This window comes from Peromyscus maniculatus, chromosome 2 (assembly GCF_049852395.1).
Source record: "Peromyscus maniculatus bairdii isolate BWxNUB_F1_BW_parent chromosome 2, HU_Pman_BW_mat_3.1, whole genome shotgun sequence".
NCBI lineage: Eukaryota > Metazoa > Chordata > Mammalia > Rodentia > Cricetidae > Peromyscus > Peromyscus maniculatus.
In genome coordinates, this window is record NC_134853.1 from 109,654,540 (window position 1) to 109,678,458 (window position 23,919).

At 42.6% G+C, this 23,919-nt stretch overlaps 3 protein-coding genes across 3 annotated transcripts; all 3 read left to right on the forward strand.

Moving 5' to 3' along the window:
- Positions 1-6,202: 6,202 nt before the first annotated feature.
- LOC102917710 (interferon alpha-7-like) lies at positions 6,203-6,775 on the forward strand. Its single transcript, XM_006973988.1, has one exon. The coding sequence runs from the start codon at positions 6,203-6,205 to the stop codon at positions 6,773-6,775; it is 573 nt and encodes a 190-aa protein (XP_006974050.1).
- An 8,605-nt stretch (positions 6,776-15,380) lies between these two features.
- Positions 15,381-15,953, forward strand: LOC102918338 (interferon alpha-12-like). Its single transcript, XM_006973989.2, has one exon. It carries the CDS (start codon positions 15,381-15,383, stop codon positions 15,951-15,953), a length of 573 nt encoding a protein of 190 aa, XP_006974051.2.
- A 7,094-nt stretch (positions 15,954-23,047) lies between these two features.
- LOC143271675 (interferon alpha-12-like) lies at positions 23,048-23,620 on the forward strand. Its single transcript, XM_076563562.1, has one exon. It carries the CDS (start codon positions 23,048-23,050, stop codon positions 23,618-23,620), a length of 573 nt encoding a protein of 190 aa, XP_076419677.1.
- Positions 23,621-23,919: the final 299 nt, after the last annotated feature.

Consider the following 23,919-nt stretch of genomic DNA (forward strand, 5'->3'; position numbering starts at 1 on the left):
AGATTGGCAATACTGAAACACTTCTATGTGATGAAATCCCTCAGGGTCTTCTGTTCAATGTTCAAATTGACAAAGACAGAGTTTGTGCAGTATCCCTTCTTAAAGTAAAACTGGATAAATAACTGTAAGTCCAAACTTCTGGGTAACTAATAGGCAATCAGAGGCACTGCTATCACTGTGTCTTCTGGTTTGTATTTCCACCTCCTATCTTCAGGCACAGCAAGCACTCAGTGAGCAAATATTGATCACAAAATTAGATTCTGGAAAAATCTCAAATACTTACCTAGTGCAAATATCCTCAGGACAAACTGGGTAATTTACATATCACTGCAGATCACAGGGTCTTCTGCTGTTGACATCTGGGACTTTTTGACACTCTGATCTCTGGCCATGTGTTCACTATTGAACACAAAAGCCTTTCTAATAAATCCGTTGAAACCAGCACAGCCTTCTTCTAGCACTTATGACGCTAAAAACCAAGTAAACACCTCACTGTGTGTGAGTGCTGATGTCATAGTGTGTAGCATAGGGATAAAACTGTTGTTAATCCCAGATGGGATAGTGTGTAGCATGGGCACAAAACTGTTGTTAATTCCAGATTATCAAGTGCACAAGAGAGGCAGACTGGATGGGACTTCATATCCTTACCGGGCCCCTCACGAGGAAGGCCCCCTGTGGCCTTAGAGGGGGCCATTCTCCATCAGCCTGGATCCCCACAGTGCACTGGGTCAGGCATGCTCAGAGCTATGTGACGCCCCAGGCAGCTCCTGCCTTCTGCATGCCATGTTGCAAAGTTTCCACCAGAGGCTCCCTGCAAGGGGGCCTGGCCTCAAACCTGCCATGTCTGGCCCCTTGGTGCTCATGGCCTGCCCTAGCTCCCAGCAGCTAGGTGGCACCTCCAGTTCCCATGGCAGCCCATGGGCCACCTGACTGCCACTGCCAGACATGTTTCACAACAGTGCTCTCCCCACCTGCTGCTGCATGTGCTCTGGGTCAGAGAGCAAAAAAGCAATGGGACAGAAGTACTCTCAGTCTGTCCCAGTTCAACCAAAGGGACCCTCTGTCCCTTGTGCTGGTCATCCGGTCCCAAAGGCTGTCCATGTACAGTTTTTATCTGGAGTCAAAACACATACATAAACCAGGCATAAAACATGCACACTTGTGTCCACATTTCTCACACATTCACACATTTATATAGGCAGGACATTCCAACAAAAAGGCAAACAATTTTCCCAGGGATACAGTGTCATCTGATCAACTCAAAAACTCTAAAATAAGAGTCTACAGTTCTTGTTAGTCAGGAAAAGAACAAAATTACAACACACAAGACAACAAAACAGCTCTCCTGGCACCTGGAGACAAAACCACAGGGAAGATACTGGCCTCATGCCTTCCCGGTCTATACAAATCAAAATCAGATACAAATCAACCAAAGGAATTCAAACTCATCCAAAGAACCTTCTGCAGGTACTTCCTTACAAAAGGATATTCAAACGAAAATAAGCAAGAAAACACAAACACAATCACAGAATCACAGAAAACTTGTTGGCCAGCGTCAAGCTCTATGGTCAGTGTTCTCAGCTGGCTTGAGGGATCCTGGCAAGCACCCAGATGTTATGCCAAGATGGAGAGGAACCCCTAAAGACCACCAGAGACCAAATCACATATGTAAGAGACCAAACCACTTATGTAAAAGTGAAGAGCCTTTATTTTCAAGCTAGAGCTTAGACTCTGTGTCCAAAACAGCAGTCAGTGAGAGCAGAGAGCCCAGAGCCCAGGCAGGGTGGGTATTTTTTTTTTTTAATCATAGCAAAGGTTGGAGTGAGGTCATTTCCATGGTTCAGGACCCTGAGTGACTGACATTTGTCTAGGGATATAGGGAATGTTTGAAATGTTAGCTATTTTCCCTTAGATACAGACCCCCTTAGGTGGGGTTAGCTTATTGCTTTTCCTGGGTCCAGGTGTTGCCTGCCAGAAGCTCTCTCTGGACCACAAAGTCTGTCATGGCAGCTGTGTGGTCAAGCTATTTTGCTCTCCACCACACAATTAGATGATTTGATATACCCATCTCACACTTCTCATTCTTTGGTGATAAAACCATTACCTTTCTTTAGTATAGAGGACTTTTCTGTATTTATATAACCAGCATGCTGTGCAGTAGTAAGAATGTCTTGCTCCTGTCAAATGGTGACTTAGTCCTCTTTGACCAAATATTACCCAGACATTCTTGCTCCTGACTTCCCTGACCTATTTCTACTGTTCTACTCTCAATTCTGTGGGTTTAACTGAAAACAAATATATTTCACATGAACAGCTAGAGATGAAAGCAGTAATCTTCTAGGATTCATGAAACGTAAACCCAGAGGCCATGACTTCCAGTATGACTTCTGAAGTCATTCTTGAAGCCCTCTGTCATGGAGTAAGTACAAGAGGGAGGGCTGAGGATGAGATTTCACTGTGCAGCAGAGAGTGGTAATGAACATGAGAGCTACTGAGTAAGTCCCATGGTATTAGAAGTAACACCATCCTGGGGTCAGACTCCACACACACGTACACACCAAGGAGGAACCAGCACTGCAGGTCTGGGTGATTGTCACAGGTTGAAGAACACTGTAGACCTCAGTGCACAGGGGGTGAGCAGAAAGGGAGGTGTCACCACTGATCCTGACTTGGAGGGACCAGAAAAAGCACAGCCATGTTGTTCTTGAGAGGGACAATTTATTCCTGAGAGGAGAAATGTCAGAGAACCCCTTCGTAATGAGTCACCTGTGGAAATAAAGAGGAAAAGCACCATCTGGTTCTCCATTCCGAAGAGACTGTGTTATGAAGGCTCTGACAAATAACTACCCAGTTATGGAAGAACAATTGTCCATGGAATATCTCTTTCCACTTAAAGTAGGAGAGAAAACTATGTTGTAAAACTTATCCCTCAAAGATAAATACCTACATATTTAACGAATTAAAAAACTCAGTGTGTGCTTTTGCACATACATATGTGTGCATGTTTTTGTGCACAGACACAAAATTGTGTTCTTGAAATGGAGGACTATGGTGGTATTTTGTTTGTACTGAAATGTGCTTTTATTTGCATGTTAATAAGTAAAGTTGCTTGTGGGTCAGAGCTAATAGCAAGCCATAGCAGAGGCTGTGCGTTCGTGGCACATGTCTTTAATCCCAGCACTTGGTAGAAGAGCTAGGTAAATCTCTGTGTGGTCAAGGATGAGGGGTGGGCTGGGGGGAAGGGGAGGGGAACAGGAGAGGGGAGAAAAAGGGAATCAGTGGCTGATATGTAGAACTGAATGGTATTGTAAAATAAAATAAAAAGGAAAAAATAAGGATACAGCCAGCATTGAAGACACATGCCTTCCATCTTAATACCATAGAAGACCTGGAAGGCTGTACAATCAGGCAGTGATGAGGCAGTCATGTGTTTGGATTTACAACCAATAAGAAGGCAGAACAGAAAGACTATATAAAGACAAACACACAGGAAGTAGCTTTCTTTTTCGGAGAGGTCTCTTGGCTACCTGCAGTAGGCAGGTAAGGCTCTTAGCTCTGAAATCTTGGCTTTCTTCTTTACATTGGTTCTGTGTTTCTTATTTAATAAGACCGTTGGTTACATCTAGAGGACTGATGAACTTTTAGACAGAAGCACATGCTAAAGAACTCTGCTGTCAGTAAACCATCCGTATGAACATGCTTAACAGATTCCGACATTTCTTTCAACTTCTTAAACGTTTGAAATTCACGTTAGTGCTGTTATCCATGTGCATCCACAGGAATGACAGAATGACAGACTTCCTGGATAAGGATTCCAAGACAGACATCAGAAGGCCAAGGACTGAGGGGGAGGAAAGGGCACTAGGAAGGTTCTGCACAACCAGGGAAAGCATCCCCAGGGTCAGTAGACACAGAGATGAGGGGACATGTTTCCAAAGAAATTATCAACAGTAGAGAAGCAAATATTGTAGGTAGATGCAGTTTGAAGGTGAGGGGAACAGTGACTCTAATGTTCTCTACACAGAAGGGCTTTTACATAACATAAAACAAATATAACATTATATTTTGTGGTTATTTAAATTAATAAATTTATTATTTACAGAATGAAGACAAAGGATTTGATGTTCCACACACACAGAAATGACCCTGCAGATCCCTAGCTGCTGTAGGAGACATTGAGGAGCTAGAACTGCTTCTCTTATGATTTGACACAAACATTGTTTATAGGGACTCAACAATGCTACAGTGTCCTGTGCATGAGGATAAACATCACTTGCTGATTAAAATGATTATAAATTTGGTATGATTGTAATAGTACTCATGGCACAGTATTTGAGAACCTAAGCCTTTGAAATCGAGTGTTCAGACACTTTACCCATGTGTGGTTTGGATCTGGAGTGTCTCTCCAGGTTTCCTGTGCTGGAGACTGGTACTCATGGGAGCAATGTTCACAGGGAACATGAGCCTTCATCATCCTCAAGGAACAAACTGTATCAGTGAAAGCCTGCTGATTGTTGGAGATGAGTGGACTACTAGGTAGTGAGGCTTTGCTGGAGGAAGGTTGGGGGCTCTATCTAAGGACACACTTCGTCCCTGTCTGCGTCTTGGCCACCATGAAGTGAGTGACTTGTGAGTCCCATTGTCTTCCTACTATGCAGTGGACCCAAATATTCATGTAGTTAACGTTCAAACTTGTGAGACAAAATAAGTGAAAATTAAGCTTTGACATTTTTAATAGCTTCTCACTCTTGTGTATGTGAGTGTGTGTCTATGCAAGTATTTGTGTGTGACTATACATGTGTATCTGAGTGTGTGTGCATGTGTGTCTGTGTGTATGTATTGTGTTTGTGTATATATGTGAAAAAGTATGTATGCTAATGTGTGTAAGGATATGCATGTGTGATTCTGTGTTAGGTTGTGTATGTTGTATATATGGGTGTAATGTGTGATTGTGCATATGTGTGCTTGTACAAATGTGTGTGTGTATGTGGAAATTTGTGCATGTGTGTGAGTGTTTATACTTGTATGGGTTGGGATGTGTACATTGGTGTGTACTTGTGTGTTTTCATGTATAGCTGTGTATGTATATGTGTTGAAAATCTGTATTAAGTGTGAGAATATGTGTATGTGTGTGTCTGTGCGCATGTGTGTGTGAGTCTGTTTATGTGTGCATATTGTGGGAATATGTGTATATGTGTGCATGTGTTTGTCCATCTGTGAGTATGTATATGCGTGGATATTTGTGTGTTGGTGTATGTATGTGCATAATTGTGTGCTGGTGTATCAATGCTCTCCTCTGTCTGTGAGTATGTATCTGTGTTTGATGGTATGTGTGTGAGTGTGTATTTCTGTGTTAGTGTGTATTTGTGTCATGGTTGTCATTTGGGGGGCTCTGTGTGTACCTGCATACACTGAGTGTGTGTTTGCAGGCACAAGGTTGTCAAATTGTGAATGAAGTGATTAGAGCCCACCTTATAAGAGTCAGATTCTTTATTTCAGCAATGGGTTCTAGGAATAAAATACAGCTCATCAAGGGTGAAGAGCAAGCCTTTACTCACTGAGACCTGATGATGGCATGACAATCATTGGATGAATAACTAAGATACACTGTTAATTCAATTAACATTTTATATAAATTAATAGCAGAATTAATGAATGCAATTTGAAGAAAATAAGTTTTAGTCTATAAACATTGGAAAACTTTAAAGTATACCATTGCATCAATACTTTAACTTAGGAACACATTTTGCATCATACCATACATTATGTCAAATATTGATTTAAATGATAGAAATAAAAAATATAAAATGAATTACAATAACTTTGAAATACAATGTTTAGAGAAATATTTTGTCATTACAATAGATGTGTACATTTCAAACAAAGGGTGTCTACTGTGGAGTAATAGTTAATGATAATTCTATTTAGAAAAAAACTGTAAAACAGCTTTCTGAAGGCATCAGTGAAAGAGGAAGAAAAGGTGAAAACGAAAATGGCTTAACAAAATTCCCAAAAGCAATCAGAGAATAAGTTAAAGAAAGTGAAAAGACTATTGGGAAATAAGGGGAGGGCATTCAGAAAATGGAAAGTGGTGTTTTCCCCTATATAATACAGATGCACACAGCATTGTCTTCAGAGACTCTAAAGAGCAAGGTTCATGACCAGAGAGCCCAGAAGACCAGCAGCATCTGCAACATTCGCAATGGCCAGGCCCTGTGTTTTCCTGATGATCCTGGTGGTGATGCACTACTGGTCAAGCTGCTGTCTGGGATGTGACCTGCCTCAGACTCATCACCTCAGGAACAAGAGAACCTTCACACTCCTGGCACAAATGAGGAGACTCTCCCCTCTCTCCTGCCTCAAGGACAGAATGGACTTTGCATTCCCTTTGGAGAAGGTGGATGCCCAGCAGATCCAAAAGGTTCAAGCCATCCAGGTCCTGTGTGAGTTGATCCAACAGGTCCTCATCCTTTTCACCTCCAGTGAATCATCTGCTGCTTGGGATACAACCCTCCTAAACACCCTCTGCGATGAGCTCTACCAGCTGCTCAATGACCTGCAAGACTGTGTGATGGAGCAGGTGGAGGTTCAGGAATCTTCCTTGAGCCAGGAAGACTCCCTTTTGGCTGTGAGGAACTACTTCCACAGGATCACTGTCTACCTGAAGGAGAAGAAACACAGCCCCTGTGCCTGGGAGGTGGTCAGAGCAGAAGTCTGGAGAGCCCTGTCTTCCTCAGCCAACCTGCTGGCAGGATTGACTGAGGAGAAGAAGTAAGTCGCCAAGTGGTGAGAACTCTCCTGGGCTACAACACTGCATAAATTATCCTTTAAAGACTCATTTATTTTAACATGAATTCAATCAACCTACCTAGATGTTTCAACAAAACAGCATGATTTTTATCTATATGTAAGGGCATTCGTGTCTGCATCCATTTGGGTATCTCTGTGTATTATGTGTGTATTTATTTTACTATTTATGTAATTTAAGTTATTTAAATTAAATCTCATAGTTTTGTATTTTCTTTAATGTAACAAACTATCACATGCAATAAAATTATTTTGAATCCCATTCAATTTTGCTGTATACAACACTTTTGATTTATTAATTTGGTATCTTTTCAATATATTTCAATATTTTTAGTTGATACTCCAAACCATAAAAATTTGACAAAAGGACAGAGTATTGAAAATTGTACTGGATACAAGTGTTCACTGCATAGTGTTTAGACAAACCCTAAACCTGTCCCTCTACTTCTCCCAGTATATCGTATTCTTGGTATGTAAAGCCAGCATACTGTTTGGTAGGAAGCCAGAGAATCTAGCTCCTGTCACATTGTGACTTAGTCTTCTTTGACACATGTTTCCCAGAGGAATCCTCCCTCTGACATCCATGACCTCCGGAACCTTTCATCTACTCTCAACTTCTATGAGTTTAACAGTTTTGGGTTCTAGATATGAGTGAGATCATGTACAATGATAGAAAGAGATCACAGAAAAGTGATTAGCCTGCCTGAGTACCACAGACAAACACATCAAGAAGAAATAAGGAAATGATCCCCATTCATAACATCCTCATGAAACATCCCTGAAATAAATCCCACCAGGGAAGTGAAAGGCCTCTAAAATTAATCCTTTGCAACACCACAATTCCCTCTCAATTTTCATGGGTTTTTCTTGTCCTCCTCCTCCTCTTCCTCCTCCTCCTTCTCACCCTTCTTCTCTTGGAGCTTCCAGTTGTGCATGGATACATGGCGATCGCCTGGAGCCTAGGTAGCCTCTCTGAGGGGCCCAAACACTGAGGACAACTGAATCTCTCTCTCAGAAGCTATCAACTGCCTCAGTTCCTCAGCTAGAAGAGAACTTTCCTCCATTTTCCAAGCTGGGATTTTGTCCATCCTTCCTTGTCCATTCAGTCATAGCAACTCTTGGTTCATTAGTGCCACTGCCCTGTTGTGTCCGAGAACACTGCTTTGCTGTGGTCATCATCCACTGCCTCTGGGTCTTACAATTCTTCTGCTCCCTCTTCCGCAATGATCCTTTGGGCAGGAAGTCAGCCCTTTATTTTGTGTTCATGGATCAGTTGTGTGTCTCTGTTTATTGCTATTGACTATGAGATGTTTCTGTGGTAAGGGGTAGTAATCCTACAGTAACTCTCTTGTAAACATGTAGTTGTAATGTGAATTCAGGTATTGTGACACCACAACACTGCTTTTATTCTTGTGTATCTTCATGGTTCCATAAGCCCTCTTTTTTTGTTTGTTTGTTTGTTCATGATTTTTTTTGAGACAGGGTTAATCAGTGTAGCTTTGGTGCCTGTCTTGGATCATGTTCTGTACACCAACCAGGCTGTTCTCGAACTCATAGAGATCCACCTGGCTCTGCTTCAGGAGTGCTTGAATTAAAGGCTTGCACCACCACCTCCCGGTTCATATGTGTTTTAAAAGTGATACTTCTAGAAGAAACATAACATAAATTTTGTATTATGGGGCTGGAGAGATGGCTCAGAGGTTAGAAACACTGGTTGTTTTTCAGAGGTCCTGAGTTCAAATCCCACCATCCACATGGTTGTTCACAAACATCTGTAATGAGATCTGGTGCCCTCTCCCAGCCTGCAGGGATACATGCAGGCAGAACACTGTATATGTAATAAACAAATATATAAATAAATAAAAATGTAATTAAGAAATTTTGCATTGTGTAGAGGATTTAAAAGGAATGTCCTCCATTGTCTTGTGTGTTTAAATGCTTGGCCCATGGGGATTGGCCCGATAGGAAGTGAAGCCTTGTTGGAGTAGGTGTGGCCTTGTTGTAGGAAGTGTGTCACTGTGGAAGTGGACTTAGAGGTCTTATATGCTCAACCTAAGCCTTATGTGGCAGTCTCCTTCTGCTGCCTGTGGATCAAGGTGTAGAATTCTCAGGTCCTTCTCCAGTACCATGTCTGCCTGCATCCTGCCATGTTTCCTACCATGAAGATGATGGTGGGAACTGAAGCTGTAAGCCAGCCTTAATTAACTGTTTTCCTTTATAACATTGCTGTGGTCATGGTGTCTCTTCACAGCAATAGAAACCTTAACTAAGAAAGATTGCATTGAACCTGAAGATCCCTAGGATATAGAGTCAATTTCATAGCATCATTGTATTTAATCAACATAGATCTTTTCCACTGAATCTTAGTATGTAATGTTGTTGCTGCTGCTGTCTCATTTGGATGACAAGCCAGTTCCTTTCTTCAACTTTCATTTCCAATAACATATTTTTTGGTTCATTGCTACAGCCACCATCAGGGTTTTCATCCTAGGAAAGAAGTAAAGAGAAATACAGCTGATGTGGAGACATATATCATCAAAACAACACTTCAGGAAAAGACAGGAAGAATGACTGGAAAAGTATAGACAGTTGAAGTACTGCATTTCTTCACTGTCTTTGAAAATAGCCTGATCCCCTCTACAATTATTCACATAGGAATGGAGTATTAGTCACTGAAATCAATAAGGAATTGATGGTTTACAAATACTTTATATAGGAATCCTTGTCCTGGCCAACAATGAATGGGAAGTATTTATAAACATATATATTATATATGATGCACTACTTAATAGCAGCACATGCTATATTTAATAATGTACATATATGTGCACACAACTTTCTTTCTGATATACTGCAGGAACTTAACTATTTTCAAAGACCCCACCTTTTAGCCTCATAGGCCTGGTTTCCTCCTGCCTGATGTGGGAAGACAAGTGTTTGCTCCTCATTCTCTCCTCATCTACCAGCTCTGCCATTCTACAACTGGTATCTATTACATCTTGCTTTCTGACTATTATATTTATGGAAATGCATAACCACCAGCTGAAATAGAATATGAAGCAATTCAAGTTTTGTGAGAGAGTTTCCTCTTTTTTTGTTTTGTTTTGTTTAAATCAGACTGTTCTTCGAAAGAACAAATTCTAACTATGGCCAAAAACAGAGAGAGGGGTAGGGGGAAGGGTAGGGTGGGGAGAGGAAGAGGCAGTGGGAGAGAGAAGGGGAGGGGGAGGGGCAAGTGGAGGGAGAGGGGCAGGGACAGAGGAAATAATCTGCCATGCTGGCAAACATTTAGAGAGGAAGAGAGCTCCCTACTGGCCATCACTGTCAAAGAAGAAACAATTTAACACTGGTGTGTTTTCTTTAGAAATTATATTTCTCAGAAGAGTTTTCCCACAACTAAAACAGGCATTTTCCCCAGAAGAACTGACATCAGTTTGGAAGACTCAATTCCCTTCACTTCTCATCTGAGGGAGGGAGTACCCTCCCAGTTCCACACGGGTCATGCCTTCTGGACAGTGGTCTGCTCAACGTGCACAAAACAGTCACTAAGGCTTTTTTCCCTCTAGTCATCTCTAGAGGAGGTTCTCTGGAGAAGGAGGAGTCTGTGTGTAGTCCCCTCAGTCGCTATTTACAACCAAGCTCTCTGTCTGACTTCACATCATTTTGACCAGTAGGAATGTTTCATGTAACTGAGCAAACCATGTCCCAGCTAGGAAGGATGTAAAATAATGTCTGAACACTCAAAGGAGATTCTCCCCCTGCTGCTCTGCCTACTGAGACCAGCAACACTGGGCTTGGGAAATGCACTGACTTATGACTGTTGTTTAAAGGGTGACTTCAAAAGTTCAGGTTACCTCTCCACAATAGATCATGTCACAAGGGGCAACCTGAATCCTTTTTAGAGACAATATTATACTCACTCTTAACCGGTACAGAATGAACTAGCCCTTATTCAAACTGGATTGAGGTCTGTGTTTTGCAGGGTCACAGATCAACAGCCCAGAATATCTTGACCCAACAGCCTCTTTGCATTCTTCAGTACAGATGTAGTGAAGAAGACAATGTCCATCTGTAGGTTCAGCTGCCAGGGAAACCCTAGACATCCATCCACTTCATATATACATATATACATAATACTTTGGGAATTTCACATCATGCACCCCAATCCTGTACCCCTCCCAGCACTCTCATATCTATCACTCACCCCTTCAGCATTGACCACCGACAGAAATTAATTAAAAACAAAATGAAACAGACCTAAAAATCCACCTCAACCCGCTGTCTTTCCCACTTTCCCAACTCTTCTTCATTTGTCCTAATGACATCAGGAGATTCAGTATGTCACACAGTATACCTTCTTCTTCAGTCAGCCTCACCCTCAAATGTTCTTTGCAATGAGTCATTGGTCGGGTTCAAGACTTCTGGCCTCTGGCCCACCATCATCACTGGACCCTACATAAAGAAACTCCCCTCATATACTGTTATTGCCCCAAGTCAGTCATAGAGATGCTGCGGTTATTGCTTTGTGATGTTCTGTATGTTAAAAGTGTTGCTCTGATTGGTTAATAAATAAAATACTGATTGGCCAGTAGCCAGACAGGAAGTATAGGGGGAAGAAGGAGAGAGGAAAATTCTGGGAAGTGGAAGGCTGAGGCAGAGAGACACTGCCAGCCGCCGCCATGACAAGCGAGATGTAAGGTAGCAGAAGGGCAAGAGTCATGTGGCAACTCATAGACTAAGAGACATGGATTAATTTAAGGTGGAAGAGTTAGATACCAAGAAGCCTGCCACGATAATACAGTTTGTAAGCAATATAAGTCTCTGTGTGTTTATTCAGTTGAGTCTAAATGGTTTTGGGACAGGCCAGTGAGAGAGATTTTTCCTGACCGCAGGCCAGGCAGAACTGGAAAAAACTCCAGCTACAAGTTAATGTTCTGTAGGACCAGTCATCAGGTCATAAATGGGATAGATGATAGGGGGGGGCCAACCCAAGGGCAAGGATATGGGTTTAAGTGGTAGCTGAGCTCCTCATTTGGGCAGCTGGGACCAGCCTCCTCAGGTCGGGGTTAGAGACAGCTTTCCTACACCAATTCCATTGGGGCCTCCTCTCCAGTGCCCACAGTGAGGGGTGTGGTACTATACAACCCAAGAGGAACTGAGGCAGATCTCCTGTTGCAGTGTCCAGTGAGGGGCAGGGCTAGTCATTCCAGGGCCAGTGAAGGGCAGGGTGGGCTCAGCATGGCCCTTGGATTTCAACTTGTACAGTTCTTATGGACCTCTGTGGTGACAGTGGCCATGGACATCAACACACACACCAGTGCAGCAGGACTATGGACCCAGACATGGCCTTCAGCAGTAACTCAGGCCAATATGTCTCATCAACTCCTTGTTAAGAGTAACTTGTCAACTACAAAGTCCTTCCTTCTGTCAGGTCTAGCCACTCAACTTCATGGTCAGGAGAAATTTGTCATTGTCACTTTGTTTGTGGAACATGCCCACATGAAGGTTGCCATGTTGGAGTCATCAGGAGAATCACAGGAATAGATAAAGGATTATCCAATATATAGGGACACACACTGTGGGGTGCGTAAAAGGGGAAAATTGATTGATACCAAGTTGATCTGCAGAGCTTGTAATTGTAGAAGACTTTGTCAGGGAGTATGATCATGGATAAACCAGAGTCTGTGTGTCATTGTGCAACATCTTTTAGACATGACTTTCTGCATTCTTTCCTTGGTCCTTATTTTGAAGGTAATTTTAATCATCTTTATGTTTACATAATAGAATAAATTACTTTAAAGCAGTTCCATACTATCACCTTGCCCAGAAAATATGTACAGCCATATCATTTTCTACATGTTAGATATAATAATCTGCTTTGGCTCAATAGAATTGGGGAATCAAGAGACAGGAATAAAGAAACTGACACAGGACCATGATGTGAGGAGAGAATCTTAGATAGTTTCTATTGCTGTGAAGAGAAACATGACCATGGCAACTCTTGAAAAGCAAAACATCTTGGGATCCTTCACTCTGACCTCTGGTCATGTGTTTACTGCTGAACACAAAAGCCTTTCAAATGAATCCACTGAAACCATAGCAGTGATCTTCAAGAATTTATGATGCTAAAAATGAAGCAAAACCACACTGAGTGTGAGTACTGATGTCATCAAGATATGGTGAGCAATCTCAGGAAATGGGGCACAAGAAGAGGGCTGAGGACACTGTACCAATGTGCAGCAGAAAGTTGTTGCTATTGCTTCCCCACTGGGATGACAACACTTCCTTCTTTTGATTTCATTTCAAGTGACACCACAATTTCAGTTCAATGCCACCAACAACGTCAGTATCTTCTCTCTAGGAAAGTGGGGGGAGGGAAAGTAACAAAATATTCAATGCAAAGAAAGTTCAAGAGACAAATGACATCCACCATGGAGCTTCCATCACCATAGAAAAATTAAATGAATAATTATACACATTGGCAGTACTGAACCTCTATTATGTGGTAGAACCCCTCAAGGCTCTTCTGCTCAATTTTGAAATGGACAAAGACAGAGTGTGTGCAGTATCCACTACTAAAGTAAAACTGGATAAATATCTGTAAGTCCAAACTTCTGGGTAACTAACAGGCAACCAGAGGCACTGCTATCACTGTGTCTTTTGGTCTGTATTTCCACCTCCCAACTTCAGGCACAGCAAGCACTCAGTGAAATATATTGATCAGAAAAGTAGTATTGGGATAAAAACCTCAAACACTTATATCTTACAAGGACAAACTGGGATATTTACATTTTACTACAGACCGTAGAGTCTTCTGATGTTGTCATCTGGGGATTCTTGTGATTCTGACCTCTGGCCATGTGCACACTGCTCAACAAAAAAGCCTTTCTGATGAATCCACTGAAATGAGAGCAGGCACCTTGTTGGATTTAGGCCCTAAAAAGCAAACAAACACCACAGTGTGTGTGAGTGCTGATTTTATGAAGATATGGTGAGCACTCCCAGGGAGTGGGGTACAAGAAGATGGCTAAGGAGGCTAGAGAGATGGCTGCCAGGTCAAGAGCACTTACTGATCTTCCAGAGGTCCTTAGTTCAATTTCCAGAAACAACGTGGTGGCTAACAACCATCTGTAATGAGATCTGGTGACCACTTCTGGCCTACAGTCACATATGATATATACAAAATAAATGAATAAATAAATAAATAATTAAATAAATCATTTAAAAGAAGAAGAGGAAAAGGAGGAGGAGGAGAAGAAGAGGAAGAAGAAGAAGACAGCTGAGGACACTGTTCCACTGTGGGGCAGAGAGTGTGAGTCAACTCAAAGTCTACAGAAGTCACAGGGCAAGTATAGAAAAGGCAGCAATCAGGTATCACAATCTTTCAGTCAGACACAGCTAGAAAAATATACATGCTGTTTTGGGTAATTGGCTTTGGTAGAAAGATCCTGCATACGGGAATGATGGGCAGAAAGGGAGATGTATCCATGGATCCTGACTTTGAAGGCACTGTGAAGCACAAACCAGGCAGAAAAAATAGGTCCACGACAGAGAGAAATTTCAGAGACACACTGTTAACAGTAGAAGTCACAATGGCTATAACACAGAGAAGCCCCGAATGGTCTTCATTCAGACGAATGGTCTCGTGGAACACTAAACGGCATCCCTTTCCATCTTAAGGTGAGGGGACACCAAAAGTGGCAAAATAACCCCAAAACTTTTCCTTAGAGCAAAGCATAGATGATATATTTTTATGAGTTTATGTGAACATATGTGTGTGTGCAGCAAAAATGTGGAGTGAGAGAACAACTTCCATGAATAAGATTTCTGGTCCCACCATGAGTCCTAGGGATGAATGTGAATATGTCAGTCTTGATCGGGAAGCTCTTGTTGATTGTGCCATAATAACCACCAAATGATCATACAAGAAATAACTAATATAGAATACAAACCAAATTTGAGCCTTCATCTACTTAAGAACTCAAGTGTATTAAGACAACTAGAGTACAATAACTCAAACTCGCAACCGTAACCAACACAGACAAGAATTTCACATGTGCCATTGTTTCAAATAACACCTGTAGACTCACAAAAATTAGCTGAAACAAAATTGACATTACAATTCAAGTAGCTATATTAAGAAATATATGAAGCACAAAATTCAACTGCAGCATGAAATTCAAGAAATTTCCAGGCCAAGTATTAGAGGTACGGTTTTATGCTTTACAGACAAGTGATTTCACACAGGAAAGGTATATCTGTAATATAAAAATCAACCACAATTTCTTTCAGGAATAAACTCTAGAGAAGGTTTGTTGAGGGGGAGCATTAAAATTGGAAACAATAATGAAAATAAAAATGGCAAGAAAAAAATGACCAGAAACAAGCAGAGAATGACTGAAAGAAAGTGAAAAGTACATGGGAGACTACTGGGAGGGCATTCAGAAAATGGAAACTAGTGCTTTCTCTTATTTAAGACACATGGACCCAGGCAGGATGGACTTCAGAGAACCTAGAGGAGAAGGTTCAGGACCACAGAGGCCAGAGGACCACCAGCATCTGCCAGATTCACAATGGCCAGGCCCTGTGCTCTCCTGACATTCCTGGTGGTGATGCACTTCTGGTCAAGCTGCTGTCTGGGATGTGACCTGCCTGAGACTCATCACCTAAGGAACAAGAGAGCCTCCACACTCCTGGCACAAATGAGGAGACTCTCCCCTCTCTCCTGCCTCAAGGACAGAATGGACTTTGCATTCCCTCTGGAGAAGGTGGATGCCCAGCAGATCCAGAAGGCCCAAGCCATCCCTGCCCTGCAGGAGCTGACCCAGCAGGTCCTGATCCTCTTCAGCTCAAAGGACTCATCTGCTGCTTGGGAGACACACCTCCTAGACACATTCTGCACTGACCTCCTTAAGCAGCTCAAAGACCTGCAAGCCTGTCTGATGGAGCAGGGTGAGGTGCAGGAACCTTCTTCAAGCCAGGAAGACTCCCTGGTGGCTGTGAGGAACTACTTCCACAGGATCACTGTCTACCTGAAGGAGAAGAAACACAGCCCCTGTGCCTGGGAGGTGGTCAGAGCAGAAGTCAGGAGAGCCCTGTCTTCCTCAGCCAAGCTGCTGGCAGTACTGACTGAGGAGAAGGAGTAAGTCCTGAGCCAAAGTGGAGAGGACTCTCCTGGGCTGGGATCCTGCACCTCACTGCTCAGATTTGGCCTTCTCCAAGAACTCTTTGAGTTTGATATCAAATGTGCCTGGATAGTTATCCTAATATTGGGTTATATTGTGTTAATCTGTAAGCTCATTTGCTTATTGATTCAGATGTTTTGGTTGTTGGTTGGTATATTTTTTTGTTTTATTTATTTATTAGGTCTTCTGCTTGTTTTTCTATCTAATGATTTTATTTTTTATACCATAGTATTTTATATTTCCTTTAAATTATCAAACCTTTATTTTTAATTGATTTCTTCTATTCAATAACATTTTTACTACACATGCTTAATCTTATGTGTCATTCACATGATTTCCTTTAACTAAAACAGCTGACAATTTTATTTTCTCATTTCACAATATCAGTGAAAGCTGCACTTTTTTTTTGCCCCACTTCTCTCTGTTTGGAAGGGGAAGCCTTCCTGTCATCAGCTAGAAAATATTCAGGCTCAGCACCGCCATCTCCTGGTGAAACAGAGCAAGAAGTACAAAAGTGATAAAGAGCCTTTCTGCTCTTATCTGTCTGGCTGAGTTATGCCAGGCCGAGTGGGCACCATCATAGGTCGAGCAGGAGGTCTCATCATTGGAGGCCCAGGCATCATGGGCATGTGGCCTCCCATGGGTGGCCTCATTCCAGAAGCAGGTCCCACAGGCATCATCCCAGGAGGAGGAGCGCCCATCATCGGCATCATGGGAGGGCCTCCCATGTGGGGTGCAGGCATCATGCCAGGGCGAGGAGGACCCGGGAGACTGTGGGGAGGTGGGATCATGGCCCCTGCAGGAGGAGGAGCAGAGAATGGAGCTGGAGGTATCTTTCCTTGTTGAAATGCAGCCGTTGTTTTGTCAATCAGGCTCTGGGACTGCTCTTCATCCATTTCTGGTAGTAGTCTTTCACATTCTCTTTGTGTTTCCGACCACTGCAGTGTCTTTCTCACAGATGGAGAATCATGGGTCAGATACGTATCACAGCAGTAACAATAAAACTTAGGCATGTTGCTCCGCAGGCTGTTGGCTACCCGGTTCCACACCGTCGGGAAATGACTCACATGACCTTTTGAAAACTGTTTGATGCTTCTAAACTCATTCTGTACATTATAAATGTAACACAACTGGACGTGGTAGGAAATAATACTGAAGCAATGTGTACTGCTTAGACTTAAGAGGTGATTTGATGCAGCCATCTTGTAGTTCCTTTCGCTGATGGTAAAAATCATACATCTCTCCATTAGACAGTACTCCTCTGGATGGATAGCCAGCATGCTGTAGAGAAGGCAACCAGAACATCTAGCTTGTGTTCCATTGTGCCTTAGTCCTCCTGAACTACAATTCTCCCTGACCTCTTTGGCCTCCCTTAACTTTTATCAGATGAACTCGATTGGATTCCAAAGATGAGGGAGACCATAAAACCAAAATAAAATAAAGTACAAAACAAATGAGGATCTTCCTACATACCATTAAAAAAGTGAGACATAAGAAAAGAAAAAATGGAGCCTGTCTTGGTGATGGCTTCAATTGTTGAGACAAAATATCATGACCTAAAGCATTTTGGGGTAGAAATATTTTATTATAGTTTAAAATCACAGCACATTCCATCACTGAGAGAACTTTAGCAGGATCTTCAACAAGGCAGGAACCTGGAGGCAGTGGCTCATATAGAGGTCATGGAGTAACACACTGTCTCCTGCCTTGATGCCTCAGGGCCTGCTCAGCCTGCTTTCAAATACTCATCAGGACCACCTGCCCAGGGTATGAATCAGCCATAGTTTGCTAGACACTCCTACAGCATCATCAGTTATTAATGTGATTTAGAGACTGGTCTCCAGTGCGATTCTGTAGAGACATCTTCCCTGGTGAGATCCCTTCTTCCCACATAAACCTACCTGGTGACAGGTTGAACATAGAATTATCCAGGGTAAATTCCCTTCATAATAGCCTCAAAAAACATACCCTGAAATAAATCTAACAAGGGCAGTGAATGGAAATCTCCTAAAACACCACAGCTCATCCCTCTCAATTTCATTTGGTAAGTTTTCTTTATTTCAATTTTTGTCATTTCACATACTAAGCCCAGGTGCCCCTCCCTCCCCTTCTCTGGTCCTCACCTTATGGGCATCAACCCCATCACCCAAAAACTCCTCAGAGAAGATAAGGCCTCCCTTAGGAGTCAACAAAGAGTAGCAGACCAGGTTGAGCATAGCTCCCCACTGCTTCAGGCTGAGCAAGGTGTCCCAGCACAGGGTTTGGGCTCCCCAAAGACAGTTCTTGCACTTGGGACAAGTCCTGGTCCCACTGCCAGGGGCCTCACAAACAGATCAAGCCACACAAGTGTCAGACTCATTCAGGGGGCCTAGTTGAGTCCCATGCAGGTCTGCCAGCTGTCAGTCCAGAGTCCCAGAGCTCCCACTAGCTCAGGTCAGCTGTCTCTCTGGTTTTCCCCATCATGATCTTGACTCCCTGCCCCCTTTGCTTCTAGGATCCCACCTCCCTCTCTTCTACTGATCCAGAACCTCAGGCCAGTTCATTGAATCTCTTTGCTAACTGTTGCCAGGTGTGCATGGATACACTGCCATCTAGTGGAACAAGGGCAACCTCTTGGGACCCCATTACTGAGGATAACTGAATCTTCCACTCCCAGCAGCCATCAGTTGAAAATAGTTTCTCAGCTTGGGCTGGGATTTTTCTGACATGCTTCCTGCTTGAAACTGGGATTTTGTCTGTCTGCATCATACTCAGACTGTGCATACACTCACAGCTACTATCAATATGGACCCCCAGCTACTATATTGTGTATACAAACCCCTGTTTCCTGCAGTCAGAAAGTGTCTCTGGGAATCCGCATCTTCCTGCCAGCTTTGTGTAAAGAGTACTGCCCTATGGAAGCCAGGAAAGCCATACTGATCTTTGCTCAGACACCTATTCCCTGTACATTGACCACTTTTAAGAGTCTGTGCCCAGTCACCTATTTGCAGAAGAACCTCCTCTGAGGAGCACTGAGAGATGCACTGATCCGCTGTGAGATGTAGAAGGTGATGTACAAAATCAGACCTTTTGACACCACAGCCATTGCTCTTATTCTTGACATTCCTGCTCTCCACCCGCTTCCTGTTTCCACAGATGTCTTAAGATTGATGTTATCGGGAAGAAAATCATTGAAATTTTGATTATGATTGCATTGACTCTGCCGTTCACGTTCCTAATTGCACTCAGTTTGATGAAAAAATTACTTTATTTTATGGCCATTGAACTTTTAAGTTGAACACTCTTAACATTGTTTCTATTGCTTCCCCACTGGAATGTCATCACTTCCTTTCTTTTGCTTTCATTTCAAGTGACACCACAATTTCCGTTCAGTGCCACCCACAACTTCAGTATCTTCTCTCTAGGAAAGTGGAAAAAAAAAACAAAATATTCAATACAAGGAAATTTCAAAATAGAAATGACATCCACAATGGAGCCACCATCACCACAGAAAAATTGAATGAAAAATTATGCAGATTGGCAATACTGAAACACTTCTATGTGATGAAATCCCTCAGGGTCTTCTGCTCAATGTTCAAACTGACAAAGACAGAGTTTGTGCATAATCCACTACTAAAGTAAAACTGGATAAATATCTGTAAGTCCAAACTTCTGGGTAACTAATAGGCAATCAGAGGCACTGCTATCACTGTGTCTTCTGGTTTGTATTTCCACCTCCTATCTTCAGGCACAGCAAGCACTCAGTGAGCAAATATTGATCACAAATGCAGATTCTGGAAAAATCTCAAATACTTACCAAGTGCAAATGTCCTCAGGACTAACTGGGACATTTACACATCACTGCAGATCACAGGGTCATGTGCTGTTGACATCTGGGACTACTTGACACTCTGATCTCTGGCCATGTGTTCACTGCTAAACTCAAAAGCCTTTCTAATAAATCTGCTGAAACCAGAACAGCCTTCTTCTAGCACTTATGATGCTAAAAACCAAGCAAACACCACACTGTGTGTGAGTGCTGATGTATTCAAGGTATGGTGATCACTCTCAGGGTGTGAGATACAAGAAGAGGGCTGAGGACAATGTGCCCCACTGTGCAGTAGGGAGTTTTTGTAGACTCAAAATTCACTGAAGAAGTCATAGGGCACTTAGAGAAAAGGCAGCAACCAGGGATCTCAATCTCTAAACTCATAAAAATCTTGAATGATCCCGCATTCTGTGTTTGTGTAATTGTTTAGGTTAAAGACCTCTCAATATGTAAAATGTGGACAGAGAATAATATACATGGATGCTGACTGTGAAGCACATCCCCATGGCTGACAAAACTGGTCCATGAGAGAGAGAAATTTCAGAGAAGCTCTCTTAACTGTATAAGTCACACTGGCTATAACACAGAGAAGCTCTGTCTGTTCTTCATTCTGCTGAATGCTCTTCTGCAGTACTAAACAATCAAATAAACCCACAGACCAGTACAGCATCCCTTTTCATCCTAAGGACAGAGAAACAACAGTGTGAAGAATATGCTTAAACTTGGTCCTCAGAGCAAAGCATATGATAAACTTTATGACAGTGTGTGTACATGTATGTATAAAAATGAGTGTGTAGGCATATGTGTGTGCACATAAGTGTGTGTGTCTACTAGTGTGCAGGCTAGATCATGCCACAACAAGCATGTGGAGTAAGAAAACATCTTCTATGAATGAGTTTTCACTCCCACCATGGGTTCCAGTTTTGGTGGGCAGCCCCATGGCAGGTCTTGGGAGCACTGCCAATCAGCACTGGATGAGATGGGATAGTGTGTAGCATGGGGACAAAACTGTTGTAAATCCCAGATTATCAAGTGCACAAGAGTGGCATACTGGATGGAACTTCATATCCTTACCGGGCCCCTCAGGAGGAAGCCCCCAGTGGCCCCAACAGGGACTGTTCTCCATCAGCCTGGAGCCCCACAGTGCACTGGGTCAGGCATGCTCAGAGCTATGTGACGCCCCAGGCAGCTCCTGCCTTCTGCATGCCATGTTGCAAAGTTTCCACCAGAGGCTCCCTGCAAGGGGGCCTGGCCTCACACCTGCCATGTCTGGCCCCTTGGTGCTCATGGCCTGCCCTAGCTACCAGCAGCTAGGTGGCGCCCCCAGTGCCCATGGCAGCTCCTGGGCCACCTGACTGCCACTGCCAGACATGTTTCACAACAGTGTTCTCCCCACCTGCTGCTGCATGTGCTCTGGGTCAGAGAGCAAGGAAGCAATGGGGGACAGAAGTACTCTCAGTCGGTCCCAGTTCAACCAAAGGGACCCTCTGTCCTTTCTGCTGGCCATCCGGTCCCAAAGTCTGTCCATGTACAGTTTTTATCTGGAGTCAAAACACATGCATAAACCAGGCATAAAACATGCACACTTGTGTCCACATTTCTCACACATTCACACATTTATATAGGCAGGACATTCCAACAAAAAGACAAACAATTTTCCCAGGGCAACAGTGTCAGCTGACCAACTAAAACTCTAAAATAAGAGTCTACAGTTCTTGTTAGTCAGGAAAAGAACAAAATTACAACACACAAGACAACAAAACAGCTCTCCTGGCACCTGGAGACAAAACCAAAGGGAAGATGCTGGCATCATGCCTTCCCGGTCTATACAAATCAAAATCAGATACAAATCAACCAAAGGAATTCAAACTCATCCAAAGAACCTTCTGCAGGTACTTCCTTACAAAAGGATATTCAAATGAAAATAAGCAAGAAAACACACACACACAATCACAGAAAACTTGTTGGCCAGCGTCAGGCTCCATGGTCAGTGTTCTCAGCTGGCTTGAGGGATCCTGGCAAGCACCCAGATGTTATGCCAAGATGGAGAGGAACCCCTAAAGACCACCAGAGACCAAATCACATATGTAAGAGACCAAATCACTTTTGTAAAAGTGAAGAGCCTTTATTTTCAAGCTCGAGCTTAGACTCTGTCCAAAACAGCAGCCAGTGACAGCAGAGAACCCAGAGCCAAGGCAGGGTGGTTTTTTTTTTTTTTTTTTTTTAATCATAGCAAAGGTTGGGGTGAGGGCATTTCCATGGTTCAGGACCCTGATTGACTGACATTTGTCTAGGGATATAGGGAATGTTTGAAATGTTAGCTATTTCCCCTTAGATACAGGCCCCATTGGGTGGGGTCAGCTTACGGCTTTAGCTGGGTCCAGGTGTTGCCTGCCAGAAGCTGTCTCTGGACCTCAAAGTCTGTCATGGCAGCTGTGTGGTCAAGCTATTTTGCTCTCCACCACACATTTAGATGATTTGATATACCCATCTCACATTTCTCATTTATTGATGAAAAAGAAACCATTACATTTCTCTAGTATAGAGTACTTTTCTGTATTTATATAACCAGCATGCTGTGCAGTAGTAAGCCTTTACTCACTGAGACCTGATGATGGCATGACAATCATTGGATGAATAACTAAGATACACTGTTAATTCCATTAACATTTTATATAAATTAATAGTAGAATTAATGAATGCAATTTGAAAAAATAAGTTTTAGTCTATAATCATTGGAAAAATTTAAAGTATACCATTGCATCAATACTTTAACTTAGGAACAGGTTTTGCATCATACCATACATTATGTCAAATATTGATTTAAATGATAGAAATAAAAAATAAAAAAATGAATTACAATAACTTTGAAATACAATTTTTAGAGAAATATTTTGTCTTTACAATAGATGTGTACATTTCAAACAAAGAATGTCTACTGTGGAGTAATAGTTAATGATAATTCTATTTAGAAAAAAACCTGTAAAACAGCTTTCTGAAGGCATCAGTGAAAGAGGAAGCAAAGATGAAAACGAAAATGGCTTAAAAAAATTCCCAAAAGCAATCAGAGAATAAGTTAAAGAAAGTGAAAAGACAATTGGGAAATAAAGGGAGGGCATTCAGAAAATGGAAAGTGGTGTTTTCCCCTATATAAGACAGATGCACACAGCATTGTCTTCAGAGACTCTAAAGAGCAAGGTTCATGACCACAGAGCCCAGAAGACCAGCAGCATCTGCAACATTCGCAATGGCCAGGCCCTGTGTTTTCCTGATGATCCTGGTGGTGATGCACTACTGGTCAAGCTGCTGTCTGGGGTGTGACCTGCCTCAAACTCATCACCTCAGGAACAAGAGAGCCTTCACACTCCTGGCACAAATGAGGAGACTCTCCCCTCTCTCCTGCCTCAAGGACAGAATGGACTTTGCATTCCCTCTGGAGAAGGTGGATGCCCAGCAGATCCAAAAGGCTCAAGTCATCCAGGTCCTGGGTGACATGATCCAACAGGTCCTGATCCTCTTCACCTCCAATGAATCATCTGCTGCTTGGGATACAACCCTCCTAAACACCCTCTGCGATGAGCTCTACCAGCTGCTCAATGACATGCAAGATTGTCTGATGGAGCAGGTGGAGGTGCAGGAACCTTCCTGGAGCCAGGAAGACTCCCTTTTGGCTGTGAGAAACTACTTACATAGGATCACTGTCTACCTAAAGGAGAAGAAACACAGCCCCTGTGCCTGGGAGGTGGTCAGAGCAGAAGTCTGGAGAGCCCTGTCTTCCTCAGCCAACCTGCTGGCAAGATTGATTGAGGAGAAGAAGTAAATCACCAAGTGGTGAGAAATCTCCTGGGCTACAACACTGCATAAATTATCCTTTAAAGACTCATTTATTTTAACATGAATTCAATCAACCTACCTAGATGTTTCAGCAAAACAGCATGATTTTTATCTATATGTAAGGGCATTCGTGTCTGCATCCATTTGGGTATCTCTGTGTATTATGTGTGTATTTATTTTACTATTTATGTAATTTAAGTTATTTAAATTAAATCTCGTAGTTTTGTATTTTCTTTAATGTAACAAACTATCACCTGCCATAAAATTATTTTGAATCCCATTCAA